The sequence below is a fragment of the Oryctolagus cuniculus genome, chromosome 7 (genome assembly GCF_051225735.1).
Source record: "Oryctolagus cuniculus isolate XC-2025 breed Fujian yellow rabbit chromosome 7, ASM5122573v1, whole genome shotgun sequence".
Lineage (NCBI taxonomy): Eukaryota > Metazoa > Chordata > Mammalia > Lagomorpha > Leporidae > Oryctolagus > Oryctolagus cuniculus.
The window spans coordinates 157,442,812-157,457,458 of NC_142873.1; the positions used below are offsets into that span (position 1 = coordinate 157,442,812).

At 57.5% G+C, this 14,647-nt stretch overlaps 1 protein-coding gene across 2 annotated transcripts; it reads left to right on the forward strand.

Moving 5' to 3' along the window:
* Positions 1–2,325: 2,325 nt before the first annotated feature.
* Positions 2,326–3,762, forward strand: NPPB (natriuretic peptide B). Of its 2 annotated transcripts, none has more exons than XM_008275384.5 (3): positions 2,326–2,551; positions 2,798–3,059; positions 3,528–3,762. In XM_008275384.5, exons 1-3 carry the CDS (start codon positions 2,423–2,425, stop codon positions 3,542–3,544), a joined length of 408 nt encoding a protein of 135 aa, XP_008273606.2. In that variant the 5' UTR covers positions 2,326–2,422; the 3' UTR covers positions 3,545–3,762. The 2 variants fall into 2 exon arrangements, with proteins under 2 accessions (XP_008273606.2, XP_008273605.2); XM_008275383.5 differs by having other exon boundaries at positions 2,329–2,551; positions 2,795–3,059.
* Positions 3,763–14,647: the final 10,885 nt, after the last annotated feature.

Here is a 14,647-nt window from a genome sequence, read left to right on the forward strand (position 1 = left end):
GATAGATATTTGTGGGGCTGGCCTGGCATGAGAGTTAATGGATAATACACCCTCCTTCCCTGGACAGAGTCCTTGGGAGGATGTCTGCAGTCCTCTCTTCCCTGAATTCTCCCACATTGCCCTCCATGGGGGCAGAGACAGGCTCTGGATGCCCCTGGGGTCGCTTTGTCTTCCCAGCAAGGTCACAGTCTCCTCCTCTGATGCGAGGATCAGCTATTACATCACCTGGATTCCGTCATCCTCTCACACTGCTGCAGGCTTTCCCAGATATCATCTCTTCCCTTGCAGTCTTCGCAAGGAGGGAGCTACGTCCACTGTGCAGAAGAGCACTGTGAGGCTTGGCTAGAGGCAGAGGTCACTCTCTCTCTTTTTTTTTTTTTTTTTGACAGGCAGAGTTAAAACAGTGAGAGAGAGAGACAGAAAGGTCTTCCTTCCATTGGTTCACCCCCCAAATTGCCGCCACAGACGGCTTGCTGTGCCGATCTGAAGCCAGGAGCCAGGTGCTTCCTCCTGGTCCCCCATGTGGGTGCAGGGCCCAAGCACTTGGGCCATCCTCCACTCCTTCCCGGGCCGCAGCAGAGAGCTGGACTAAAAGAGGAGCATCTGGGACAGAATCTGGTGCCCCAATCGGGACTAGAACCTGGAGTACCGGCGCCGCAGGTGGTGGATTAGCTTGGTGAGCCGTGGCACCGGCCAGAATTCACTCTTGATAGGTGTTGGTGATGGGTTCTGGCTCCCCATGACCCTTCACCCTATGACATCCAGCATAATGGACTCAAGGCCCTCAGCAGCCCCGCTCCCTGGCTCCGACTCAGCTCTATACCCTGGGCTGTATTTTGTTGCCTCCCTCATGTCCACTTCGCCTAGGGATAGACTTCCTGTGGCATGCACACGCACACACTCACACACACACAGCCACAGCCCCCCCAGGACCTGCCCAGAACTGCCATCATCATGCAGTCCTCATTGACCCCCCCCCCATCTTCTTCTACAAAATGCTCACCTTAGCCCACACCTTCCTTCCCCTGCACATCCAGGCCCACACTCCACAAAGCAGCCCAGCTCCCTGAGCCTTCATCGATGACAAGGGGTCCAACAAAGCTTTCTTTTTGAAGAAACACCTTCTGACCACCACAGCAGTTTATAAGAACTGTGGGGCTGGAACCTGACAGCTGGTTGGGAAACCAGGACTTACTACTTGTCAATCGTGTGACCTCTGCAAAGCAGGTTGATTCTTCGGAGTGGCTTTCACCCGGCAGCCGCCAGCTTTCAGGAGAAGTTTGTCCCTTTCCTGCCTCTGCCAGCCCTACCCCAGCCCAGCCTGTTGCTGCTGCTGCTTGTTAACACAGATGGGGTCATGGCTTGGGGGGTTGGGGGGAGGTTCTTTATGCTGCTGTGTCCCTTCCCAAGGCCATTTCTCTGATTCTCATTTCTAATAACAGAGGGGCCCTAGGCCACCTGCAGATGGGAATTAGTCTGTGGGTGATCCAGTGAAGGGGGCACTGGGAAGGGTACATGCACCCTCTGATCACCCTCTATTTCCATCCTGCATTGTCTGGGCGTGGGGAAGGTGTTGGCACCTGGATGAGGTGCCCAGAGTGCATTCCTGGTGACTTCATCTCTGGACTTGCTCTCGAAATTCCAGCCAGGCCAAATCAATTCTGTCCTTTACGAGAAGGAGGAAGGGTCAGCATTCCACAACTTCCTTGTCATAACCAGGTTTTTAGTCAGTTGACGCTGAAGAATTGCATCCCAGTATCACGAGGCTCATGGTGGGGGATGGGGATAGTGAGAGCGCGAGGGAGGTCTTGGAGGTCTCTTGTCCTCTGTCCCCTGAAGGTCTTCCGGGCTTGGAAACCCGGGTGAGAAGGGCGGATTCTGAGAGTTTGCGCCTCGCTCGCTTGGCGCGATCAGCACCACGGCCAGCGCCCCCGCACCCAGCGGCTGCGAGCCGGAGTCCCGCGGGCCGCCGGCTCCCGGGGTAAGGGGCTCAGCCCGGGGCGGTCCTGGGCTTCTCCCTGCCCTTTCCAGCGATGACTGGGGTGGAGAGAGAAGAAGAGAGCGCCACGCGAGGGCCCCGGATTCTCGCAGGAAGGGAGGAAGCGGGAACCGGGTACGTGCAGGGGCCCCCGCGCGCCCGCCCCCGGCCCAGCCCATTTCTATACAAGGCCTGCTCTCCCCAGCCTCCACCGCCAGCGCGGAGGGGCGCATTCCCGGCCCTGAGCTCAGCGGGCCGGAATGTGGCTGATAAATCAGAGATAACGGCGCCCCCGCCCCTCGGCCAGGGAAGGACCGGCTGGACACTCAGCTCCGGAATAAAAGGCCGCGCGCGGTTCCCGGAGCAGCCAGGAGAGCACTTGCTGGCCTCCCAGAGGTGGGACAGGAACCCGCGCACCCCGCAGCAGCCGCTCTCCCCAGCAACATGGACCTCCCGACGGGGCTCTCCCGGGCTCTCCTGCTCCTCCTCTTCTTGCACCTGTCCCCGCAGAGGTGTCGTCCCCACCCGCTGGGCAGCCCCAGCAAAACCTCCTCAGAACTTTCTGAGATACAGGTGAGTGCAGAGGGGCTGCATAGATGTGAGCGCCCTGGAGGGCTTGGACAGCAGCAAGGAAAGGGTGCCCAGCTGCCGTCCCTAGGGTCTCCACGCTCCCTCGGGAATCAATGGGAGACTCAGAAAGCGGAGAGAGTTACTCCAGGTCCCTGGACACAGTGCTGTGGGTGGATTCACTTGGGCACCACGGGGAGGGTGAGCCCAGGTGGGAGATCCCGAGCCTCTGGTTTCTGCCCACGACAGCAGCTGCTGGGCCGTCTCCGGAACAAGGTCTCCCAGCTGCAGGCAGAGCAGACGACCCTGGAGCCTACCCAGCAAGACGGAGGCACGGCGAAAACCTGGGAGACCCAGGAGACCAGAGAGGCGGCCCCTGCAGGCAGCCCTGTGCCCCTGGATGAGGCCCGCCAGACCCTGCGGAGACTCCATGGCCCCAAGCGGATGCGGGACTCAGGCTGCTTCGGGCGGAGGATGGACCGGATTGGCTCCTTCAGCGGCCTGGGCTGCAATGGTGAGCCCCCATCTGCGTCGGGTCTGGGCTGGGGAGCTGCACGCCCAGCCCTGCCCCCGGCTGTCAGCCTGAGAGTCACTTCTGGTTTGTTGTCTGGGGCGCCTGGATCGCACCCCCTCTTGCTGAAGGGTGCCTTTCTGGAAACACTCATTGAGGACCCCACCCATCACCCCGCCCGCGTCCCCAGCCCCTCTGCATCCACCCCTGCGCCTTTCATCCAAGGGGCCAGAAGAGTCTCCTTGGGGTGCAGTCTGCTCACTGGAGTCCCAGACGTGTAATCTGGTTTTCCCTACACCTTCTAGAGCTTCGAGGGCAAGGGCGGGATCGCCAGGGTGATGCCACCCCCCGACCCTGTGTATGGACCAGGAAGCTGAGGTCTAGAAATTCCAAAGCCTCACACACCAAGCTCAGCTTCCACCTCCGTCTCCGCGTCGCAGGCCCTTCACCACCTCTCTCTTCTCTCCACAGTGCTCAGGAAACACTAGAGAGCACTAGAAAGAACGCCGGCTGCAGATAACCGCTCTGGACTCCACAAGGGACGCCTCCCCCGGTCCACGACCCCCGCCCCTTTGGAGCGGCTCCTATTTATTTATTTATGTATTTATTAATTTTTACTTGATCCTTTTCTAAAAGATGATTTATTAACCATGGCGCACACAATTTCCGCAGAGAAATAAAATCAACACGACAGCCTTTCTTCGAAGCTGATTTGTTTCCATGTGTTCATAACTGCTGCTCATTTTAGCAACAACAAACCAAACAAAACCCTGTGTTTGTTGAAGGTCCCAGCGGTGTCTTGACGGTGGGGTTGGGATGCAGCCCTAAGGGCCGGGCCAGTGGCGGGGCGTGGAGTGCTTTCTTTCCCGTCGGGGTGTCAAACGCTCTGAAATAGCCGCAATGGCCAGCGCCTGTGTCTTGGGGCAGGGCAGCTTCTCCCAGGGAGTGGAACGGCCCCGGCCTGGGCCAGGGTGCGAGCCCCTGCCTGGAAGCCCACCCTAGCCCCACCCTCGCTGACTTTCCCTGGCGACAGTTGTTTCCGAAGCCTGAACTAGCAAGTCAGACACTGGGGGTTTCGTGTGTGTTGTGTTCCCAAGTTGGGGTGAGCCTCCATCCTTCCCCAAATTTCAACTTCAGACCTCCAACTCCTGATGTCATCCTAGAAAAGACCCTCAAAACCCAACCCAGGGGTCTGGCAGGAGGCTCAAGTTCTCGGGGTGCACCCCCACGTCAACACTTCATCTCCAGCTGTCCTGCAGAACCCAGGCCTTAGCCCAGGCTGTCTCCTCCCACACCACCACTCAGATGGTGCTGCCAGGTAAGGCACCATGAAGTCAGGTCTATTCTTAGCCCCATTTTCCAGATGAGAAAACTGAGGCCTAAAATATCAGACACCCTCCCTGAGAGCTGGGATTTGCGCAGGGGTCCTGGTGACCTTCAGCTCTGTTCCCTGACATTTGAGTCCCATACTCCTGCCTCAGGCTGCGCTCCCACAGCCTGTCTGATATCCTCATGCCATGCTTCCTAGAGCGCTTGTTCTCATTTGAACTCAGTGTGTATCACAGATTAGGGATAGCTAATGAGATGGATTAAGTTTTGTTTTTAAGATTTATTTTATTTGAAAGGTAGAGTTACAGAGAGAGGGAGAGATCCTGCATCTGCTGGTTCACTCTCCAAATGGCTGCAAGGGCCGGGGCTGGGCCAGGCCAAAGCCAGGAGCCAGGAGCCTCATCCAGGCCTCCCATGTGGGTGCAGGGGCCCAAGCACTTGGGCCATCTTCCACCATTTTTCCAGGTGCACTAGCAGGGAGCTGGATCGGAAGTGGAGCAGTCGGGACTTGAACTGGTGCCCTAAGGAATGCCGACGTCCCAACCTGCTACACTGCAGCTCCAGCCCCAAGGGTTCTTTAAGGCTCTGGCATCGTGGCAGAGCAGGTTACGCCACTGCTTTGACCCCAGCATCCCGTGTGAGCGCCAGTTGGAGTCCCAGCCACTCTGCTTGCAATTCGGCTCCCTGCCAATGCACGAGGGAGAGCAGTAGAAGAGGCCCGAGTGCTTGGGCCCCTGCACCCACGTGGGAGACCCGGAAGGAGCTCAGGCTTCTAGCCCCGCCCCAACCATGTGTCCATCTGGGGAGTGAACCTGCAGGTGGAAAACCTCTGTCTCCCTCTCTCTGTGTAACTCTGCCTTTCAAATAAATAAATGAATGAACGAATCTTTAAAAAAATTTTAATGGGATTTTAGGAGTAGTGCATTTTCCAACAAACTGAGTCCTGGCGGTCTAATGTTTGCGACTCACGGAAGGCAGCAGGCAGTCAGGACAGATGACATTTCCAAAGGCCTTGTGAATGTACCAGGTACGCTCCATGAACTCTCACAGTCTCCACAACTACTCCAAGAACTCTTGCGTCCCCCATTTCACAGATGGGAAAACCAAGGCATGTGTAACTTGTGAAGGGTCATGGAGTTAGTAAGTGGCAGAGCCAGGATCCAAGCACCTCAGCTCCCAACTACTGTCCCCCCAGCTTTTCCCAAACCTGTCAATTAGGCTTGCTGGCAGCATGGCAGGTTCGCCTCCTGTTGGCATCGCTCAGTGTGACCTTTAGGACCGCTGCCCACCAGCAGCCTCCTCCCTCTGCCCTGGCGATGAGGACACAGCCTCCCAGACTCAGCCCATCAGGACTCTCCCAGGCGAGTCTGCGCGTCCGTCACTGGGGCCTGGCAACAGAGTGGCGTGTATGTGTGACACATCCTGTTACTTGGGCCTTTTCTCCAGTCCAGAGAGACCTGTGAAGAGCCAAATGTGACCGCTGGAGACTGGGCAGAGGGTGGCCTGCTGTGGCCCAGGGAGTGATGTCCTTTTGGGTGCCCATGTGGTCGGCATTGCAGGGCACACACTATCTACAGATGCCCTTTAAAACCAGTCTTCTCCCTGGGGCGGGGGTCGTGACAGGTTAAGCTACTGCTTGGGACCCCTGCATCCCACATCGGAGTGCCTGGGTTCCTGTCTCCACTTCCAATCCAGCTTCCTGCTAATGCACACCCTGGGAGGCAGCCGGTGATGGCCCCAATACTTAGGTCCCCGTAAGCCAGCTGGGAGATCCGGGTGGAGTTCATGGATCCGCGAACCAGCACTTGGAAAACTCTCTCTCTCGTTGTCGCTCTGCCTTTCAAATCAGTGGAAATAAACATTTTTGGAAACCCGGCCCTTCCCAGTGCCCAGTGCTTCCCCTTGGAGCCGCAGCTGTGGCCTTCACCTCCGGGACTTGCCTGTTAACCCCAGAAGCTGTGCCGTGGTTGGTCCTCACAGAAGCTCCTACGGCTGGTATGCGTTCTGAGTGTGGCCCCAAAGGTTCGTGTGCTGGGAGCTTGGTCTCCAGTGTGTGGTGTTGAGGTGGGAGCCTGTAAGAGGAGGGGCCTTGTAGAAAGTCATCAGGTCGCTTGGCGGTGGGGGGTCTCATGGAATAGACTGGGTCTCACAGGAGTGGGTCCCCAGGGTGAAGGGTTGTTTTATAAATGAGTTCAGCTGTCTCCTCTCCCTCTCTGGCTTCCTGTCTTGTCCTTTGAGCTCGTCTGCACACACAGCTGCCGTGGGGCCCTCACTGGAGCCTGCAGATGCTGCACCCGCTGTGCCCTTGAGTCTTCTGAGACCTGAAGAAGCAAAGCCTCTCTTCTGCGTAGACGACACAGCCCCGAGTGTCCTGTTGCGGTGACGCGGGATGCCCCAACACGACGCTCCTCGCTTCACCTCTGCACAAAAGCTTGACGGCAACAGCAGACCTGGAGAGGCTTAGTCCAGGGCTTTGGAGCCGGGAGGAAGGTCAGCGCAGGGCGGGCTGGCTTTGCTGGCCTCCAGCGCTCAGGTTACACAGATCAGCACGGCGCTGGGCCCGAGTGCTTCACCGCGCGTCGCGGTTCGGCTCCACTGAGCCCTCTCCATGCCTGTCGAGGCAGATGTCAGCCTTCTGGGCATGCCTTGTGGCAAGGGAATACAAGTGCATTTTTCTGGGGTCGGCGTTGTGGCCCAGTTGTCTGAGCCACTGCCTAGAATGCCGGCATCCCGTACGAATGCAGGTGGAGTCTTGGCTGCACCACTTCAGTCCAGCTCCCTGCGAACGCCCCTGGGAAAGCAGTGGGAGACGGCCCACGTGCTTGGGCCCCTGCACCCATGTGGGAGACTTGCTTGGAGGTCCTGGCTCCTGACATTTGCCTGGCTAACCCTGGCCATTGTGGCCATCTGGGGAGTCAATCAGCAGATGGAAGACCTCTCTCTCTCTCTCTCCTTCTCTCTCTCTGCAACTCTGCATTTCAAGTGAATAAACAAAACAAACAAATAATCTTTAAAAAATACATTTCTCTTCCCACAGACCCAGGTCTACACCAAATCACGGACTTGGCGATTTGTTCATGGTGCAGCTCTCAGTCTCTAGGATCCCTCCTCCAGTGCCTTAGCTGAAATATCAAGTCCCACAGGTGGGAGCCAGCCGCCACAGCTGCCCAGACGTCCTGGAGCACTTCGCACCCCAAACTCCACAGCTGCCTGCGAGCACTGGCCCGCCTGTCACCGTAGGGACCGTGGCCGTGGCCCCTGACCTCGCTTTTCTGCGTGGGGTCTTTCTGTGGCAGCCAGAACCTACCTGGATGTCCTCGGGGCAGGTGGGAAGTGCTGAGCAGTGACCTAACCTGGGAGTGGGTTCAGCTGCTGGAGCTGGCCTGCAAACACAGCGCCCGTGGGTCACAGGCGGCACCGTGTGCTTCGCACCTGCTGGGAGTTCCCTGTGGGGCGGGGCAGTCAGGGGCTGTCTGTCCTACACGGGCAGGCACTTTTCCTCTTTCGCTGGGTCCCTTTCCCACTCTCTTGCTGACGTATCCTGGGATTGTCTCCAAAATAAGCCTCCTTATCTCAGGTTCAGGAGAAATCACGAGAACACTCCCTGGGCAGCCTTCTCGACTCGCTTCTGGCTGGACCACCCAGCCGCAGCCTGTGCCCGCTGGCTCCTCGTGGCATCTCCCGAGCCCTTCCCGTAGTCCTGGTCTAGGCCCCGTCAGCTCCCTACCCAGCCTCCCTGTTCCAGCCAGGGCGTGGCTCCCCATCGCTGTCAGCTCCTTGGGGAGAGCAAGGTGAGCGCTGGGCACTGGTTCGTGTTGGGGGAGGGCGGTTGGCAGAGGCCCTGGAGACAGCGCGAGACTCGGTCATTCAGGTAAGACTCCCTGAGCATCGGGTTGGGCCAACAGGGGTGTCCTGGAGCTTCCTCACCCCCACCTGCGCCTCTGGCCTCGCAGTAGATGCAGCTGTGGTGCTAGCTGGTGCAGACCGGTGGCTGCCGCCTGCCCGCCCTCTACCAACCCCCCCACAAGCAGCAGCACCGGGCGTGGGGCGGGGGCTGCACCTTGCGGCCTCAGGTTTTCCGGGCACCAACAGAAGGATCTGAATGACACAGCCCAGCTCAGGGGTCAATGGTCATAGGGTGGAGCGGGGTCCCAGGGAGGAGGTGCTGGGACCAGGGAGAGTCAGGGATGGAGAGGAGCCTGCAGACAAAGGGCTTGCTAAGTATTGGAGTGCCTCCTCCAGAAGATAATGGGGAATCCCCACCCCAAGACCTTATTCAGAAATAGGGACATTGTCAGTGTAATTAACTCCGCTTTGGTCATTACAGAGTAGGTGGGCTCTGAGTGCAGTGTGACCGAGGTCCTTATAAAGATGAGAAGGGGCTGGCGCTGAGGCGTAGCGGGTTAAACTGCTGCCTGTAGAGCCGGCATCCATATGGGTACAGGATGCTCCACTTCCCCTCCAATTCCCTGCTAATGTGCTTGGAAAGCAGCAGAAGATGGCCCAAGTGCTTGGGCCCCTGCACCCACGTTGGAGACCTGGAAGAAGCTCCTGGCTCCTGGCTCTGGGGGCAGTGAACCAGTAGATGGAAGTGATTATCTCTCTCTCTCTCCCTTTCAAATAAATAAATATAAAAAAAAATACAATGGGGCTGGTGCTGTGGTGTAGTGGGCTAAGGCTCTGCCTGCAGTGCCACTATCCTATATGGGCACTGGTTTGAATCCTGGCTGCTCTACTTCTTTTATTTTTTAATATTTATTTATTATAATAATAAATAATATTTATAAATAATTTTTATTATTATCGGAAGTGGAGCAGTTGGGACTCGAACTGGCACCCATGTGGGATGCTAGCCCTGCAGGCGGCGGCTTTACTTACTACGCCACAGCTCCACTTCTGATCCAGCTCTCTGCCATGGCCTGGGAAAGCAGTGGAAGATGGCCCAAGTCCTTGGGCCCCTGCACTCATGTGGGAGACCTAGAAAAAGCTCCTGGCTCCTGGCTTCGGATCAGTGCAGCCTGACCGTTACAGCCATCTGGGAAGTGAACCAGCAGATAAAAGACCTCTCTCTGTCTCTCCCTCTCTCTCTGTAACTTTGCCTCTCAAATAAATAAATACAATCTTTTAAAAATTTTAAAAATTAGCTGGCGCCACGGCTCACTAGGCTAATCCTCCGCCTGCGGCGCCGGCACATCGGGTTCTAGTCCCGGTCGGGGCGCCGGATTCTGTCCCGGTTGCCCCTCTTCCAGGCCAGCTCTCTGCTGTGGCCAGGGAGTGCAGTGGAGGATGGCCCAAGTGCTTGGGCCCTGCACCCCATGGGAGACCAGGAGAAGCACCTGGCTCCTGCCATCGGATCAGTGCAGGGCGCCGGCCACAGCGTGCCTGCCGCGGCGGCCATTGGAGGGTGAACCAACGGCAAAGGAAGACCTTTCTCTCTGTCTCTCTCTCTCACTGTCCACTCTGCCTGTCAAAAAAAAATTTTTTTTTAATTATTTTAAAAAGCCAAGAAGCTGAGACACAGGGAGGGAAGACGGTCACGGGAGGAGGAGGCAGCGACTGAGCCACAGGCCGCAGGCAAGGAAGGCCACAGCTGCCTGCTCCTGCCTGGCTGGGGGGGCGGGAAGGCGCCTCCCTTGTGGCTTCCAGAGATGGCTGCCCCGCGACCCCCCCACCGCAGACTCCCGGCCTCCAGGACTGCGAGGCAATCCCACTGTGTTGTCTGAAGCCCCCAGCACACCCCACTGTGGCACTTTGTTCTGGGGGTCCCGGGCCCCTGGCTGCGGGCTCTTCCTGTCCGTCCTCACTGCTCAGCACTCCAGCAAGGTGCCCAGGGCGACCCCCGGCCGCTGCAGCGTGGTGGCAGAGCTGTGGCCAGCCGGGTCACACGGCCCCTGACATTTGCTGTCCCTTGTTCCCCACTGGGTGGGCAGCCTCTGAGGTGTCCCTGTGATCCCGTCGCCCGGAGTTCATGCCCAAGGTGGGAGCCCCCCCACCAGAGTACGAGCAGGACCCAGTGACCCCAGCCGCCGAGCACATGGCACCAACACAAAGTGATGTCGCCCCCAAGAACAGGGGGCAAAGACATCATGGATTCTACAAGCTCCCTGTCTCCCTAAGGGAAGTCACTGCACCTCGGCGGAGAGGCCCGCATGGCAAGGAGCTGACGTCTCCAACCAGCAGGCGAGAGGCAGCCAGGACCCGAGGCCCACCGCCGGCCATGGGGATCGCTTGACAGCGGGTCCTCCCCTGGCCAAGCCTTGCCACGGCTGCGTCCCCAGCCAGCCGTCACCTGCGGCCACTGGGGCCAACGGGCTCCAGAGCACCGGGAGACGAGTGTGTCACTTTAAGCTGCTAGGGCTTGGGTGCAGCCAAGCAGCCACATCAGCTACAGACATGTCGCTCCCTTGCCCCTCGCCCTTGGTTCCCCCCACAGAACCCCCTGAAGGCTTAGCAAGTGAGCTTTTGACTTGGGCTTTGCTTTCTGGCCAACGCGTTCCCAGCTGCCAGTCCCCAGTGACCTCAAAGCGTGGTTTGCAAAGCCAGAAGCAGCTGTGTCCTACCGGTGTCTCCCGAGTGGAGCCTCTGCTTCCGACCCCTCGGGGCTGATGGGTTCTGCACACTGCAGCTGTGCTGGGACTCTGCAGGGCCCGCGACAGTCCCGGGGTGGAAGCAGCAGACGCCCAAATCTGCGCTCTCCCACCAGGAGGCTCCTGCACCATGGGTGTGACAGAGACGGATGGATTCTCGCCAGGGATGAGGGCGTGAAGGCTCCGAATTCCCAGCCTGTGGGAGAGGCGGGTGTGGGGTGGGGTCCGTTGCTTTTCTCCTCCTCTCGCTCCTGCAGGCTGACCTCCTAGCACCCCATCGCACACTGGCTCCCCCACAGCCCCCTCCAGACTGGAGCAGCAGCCCGGGAAGGAAGAGAGATTTTCCATCAAGCTGCTCTGTGCCAGGCTCAAATCAAAGGCTCTGTTTTGTTTTGAAGATTTATTTATTTAAAGTCAGAGTTACAGAGAGAGAGTGAGAGCGAGAGAGAGAGAGAGAGAGAGAGAGGGAGCGCTTCTATGAGTTGGTTCACTTGCCAGATGGCCACAATAGGCAGAGCTGGGCCAGGCCGGAGCCAGGAGCCTCACCCAGGACTCCCATGAGGGTAGCAGGGGCCCAAGCACTTGGGCCATCTTCTGCTGCTTTTCCCACGCCATAGCAGAGAGATGGATCAGAAGTGGAGCAGCCAGGACTTGAACCGGTGCCCATATGGGATGCCAGCATAGCAGGCAGTGGCTTTACCTGCTAGGCTACCACACTGGTCCCACAGATCAAAAGCTTTGATGAGGACGGGGTGGGGGGATAAGTGCCTTTGGGGCCCTGTTGGGCAGGAGGTGATGCCAGCTCCGTGCACCACGCACAGCCCCCAGGCAGCATGGGGGCTGCCTTTCTTTCTTGCCCCTCCCCCCAAAACAATCTGGTTAATAGAAGAAACTCAATGAATGACACACACACACACACCCTCCCACCTCAGTGTCACCCTGGATGGAGAAAGGTGCCTTTAATAAAAAAAAAAGGTGGGCGTGTTCAGAGATCCTCTCTCCGGAAACTTGGATGGGACGTCCACCTCTCCTTGGGCCAACTGTCAACTTCAGAGGTGGCTCAGGGCAGAGGGGCTGCGCCCTCCCGCAGAGGCCATCTGCCAGCCTGCTGCTCCGGAAGCCTCCGCTGGCATCAAAGGCCGGTTTCCAAGGGCATCTCCAGGAGGCGGCCGTGTGACGCAGGCAGCGAGAGCACGAGCCCCTGGGGGCTGCTTGCTGACTCTTCTTTGCTAATAATATCCCTGCCGAGGAGCAATTAAGCCGTGAGCACATTCCAGAGACGTGGCGCTTTGCCCCCAGAGCTCCGACTTAGACCTGCACCCATTGCAGACGTCAACTTGGGGTTGTCTGACTCAACTCCCAGCCCCAGCCCCAAGCTTGCTAAAGACGGACCCTCCTCCTTTTGTCTGAGAATAGTGTCATCCTGAGGGGAGGGCATTTGGCCCAGTGGCAAGACGCCACCAGGGACGCTTGCATCCCACGTCAGAAAGCCTGGGCTCTTAGCTGGCACCACGGCTCACCTGGCTAATCCTTCACCTGCGGCACCAGCACCCCAGGTTCTAGTCCCGGTTGGAGTGCCAGATTCTGTCCCGGTGGCCCCTCTTCCAGGCCAGCTCTCTGCTGTGGCCTGGGAGTGCAGTGGAGGATGGCCCAGGTGCTTGGGCCCTGCACCCCATGGGAGACCAGGAGAAGCTCCTGGCTCCTGGCTTTGGATTAGCGAAGCGCCGGCCGCAGTGCATCAGCCATAGCAGCCATTTGTGGGGTGAGCCAATGGAAAAGGAAAACCTTTCTCTCTGTCTCTCTCACTGTCTAACTCTGCCTGTAAAAAAAGAAAGGAAGAAAGGAAGAAAGAAAGAAAGAAAGAAAAGCAAGCCTGGGCTCAAGTCTCGGCTCTGCTTCTGAATCCAGAATCCAGCTTCCTGTGCCCCCGGGAGGCACAGGTGATGCCTCAAGTACTTGGGTCCCCGCCACCCACATGGGGGCCCTGCGTGCCAGGATCCTCGCCCTGTTCCAGGGATTTGAGGAGTGAACCAGCAGACGATCTGTCCCTGTCTTTCAAATAAAAATTTAAAAATGGAAAACACAATAAATTTATTAGAAATATTACACCGGGGGCCGGCACTGTGGCGTAGCAAGTAAAGCCACCACCTGCAGTGCTGGCATCCCATATGGGCCCCAGTTTGAGACCCGGCTGCTCCATTTCCGATCCAGCTCTCTGCTGTGGCCTGGAAAAGCAGTAGAAGATGGCCCAAGTGCTTGGACCCCTGCACCCATGTGGGAGACTTGGAAGAAGCTCCTGGCTCCTGGCTTCAGATCAGCCCAGCTCTGGCCTTTGTGGACATTTGGGGACTGAACAAGCAGATGGAAGATCTCTCTGCCTCTGCCTCTGCCTGTCGGTAACTTCATCTTTCAAATGAGTAGATAAATCTTTAAAAAAATATTACACCGGGCCAGCGCCGCGGCTCACTAGGCTAATCCTCCACCTGCGGCACCAGCATCCCGGGTTCTAGTCCCGGTCGGGGCCCCGGATTCTGTTCCGGTTGCTCCTCTTCCAGGCCAGCTCTCTGCTGTGGCCCGGGAGTGCAGTGGAGGATGGCCCAAGTGCTTGGGCCCTGCACCCCATGGGAGACCAGGAGAAGAACCTGGCTCCTGGCTTTGGATCAGCGCGCCGGCCGCAGCGGCCCTTGGAGGGTGAACCAACGGCAAAGGAAGACCTTTCTCTCTGTCTCTCTCTCTCATTGTCCACTCTGCCTGTCAAACAAACAAACAAAAAAAAAAAAAAGGAAAGAAAAAAAATATTACACTGAGAATATTTCTTTATCTTGCAAATATTCCTCCTTTTTATTACGATTGGCTATTTCCTTTTTAAAATACTTATTTATTTAAAAGGCAGAGTTACAGAGAGAGAGAGCAGATGAGGCAAAGAGAGAGAGAGAGAGAGAGCGAGATCCTCTATCTGCTGGTCCACTCCTGAAATGGCTCCAGCAGTTGGAATGGGGTCAGGCTGAAGCCAGGGACCTGGAACCCCATCTGGGTCTCCTATGTGGGTAGCAGGGACCCAAGTACTTATGCCATCTTCTGCTGCTTTCCAGGCACATTAGCAGGAAGCTGGATCAGAAGCAGAGCACCTAGGACTTGAACTGGAGCCCCTGTGGGAAGCTGGAGTCAAAGGCAGTGGCTCAACCAGCAATAACACCAACCCCCAAAATAATTTTTTAAAAGGCAAATGACCTTTACGTATATGTAAAGAATAACGTCATCTTGGACACCTCTTGTGGTCTCTGGCCACTTGATGGCTCTGACTTCCTGCCTTTAACAGCCTCTCCTACTGTTCGAGCAAGGGGTCAGCACAGCTGGGGATGGGTCTGGCCAGGGCAGAGTTGGTCATTCAACACCCACTTCCCATGCTTCCAAGGAGCAGACTGCAACACGTGAGCTGTGGAAATGGGCCATGGTGACTGTCAGCCCTTTTCTTGGGACAGTATGAGAGAGTAGCCAAAACCACCAGCCTGGTCAAGCTACAGCCCCCGGGCAGGTGGGGAGGGGGCTGCTCAGAGGCATCTGAGGGTAGGGATGGGGTGTGTCTAATTAGGGATGCATCCAATGGGCAAAGGGGCAGCAGAGCGCGTGAAGGGTCAGTGCCCGCCTCCTAGAGGTGGCGATGAAAATGAAGCT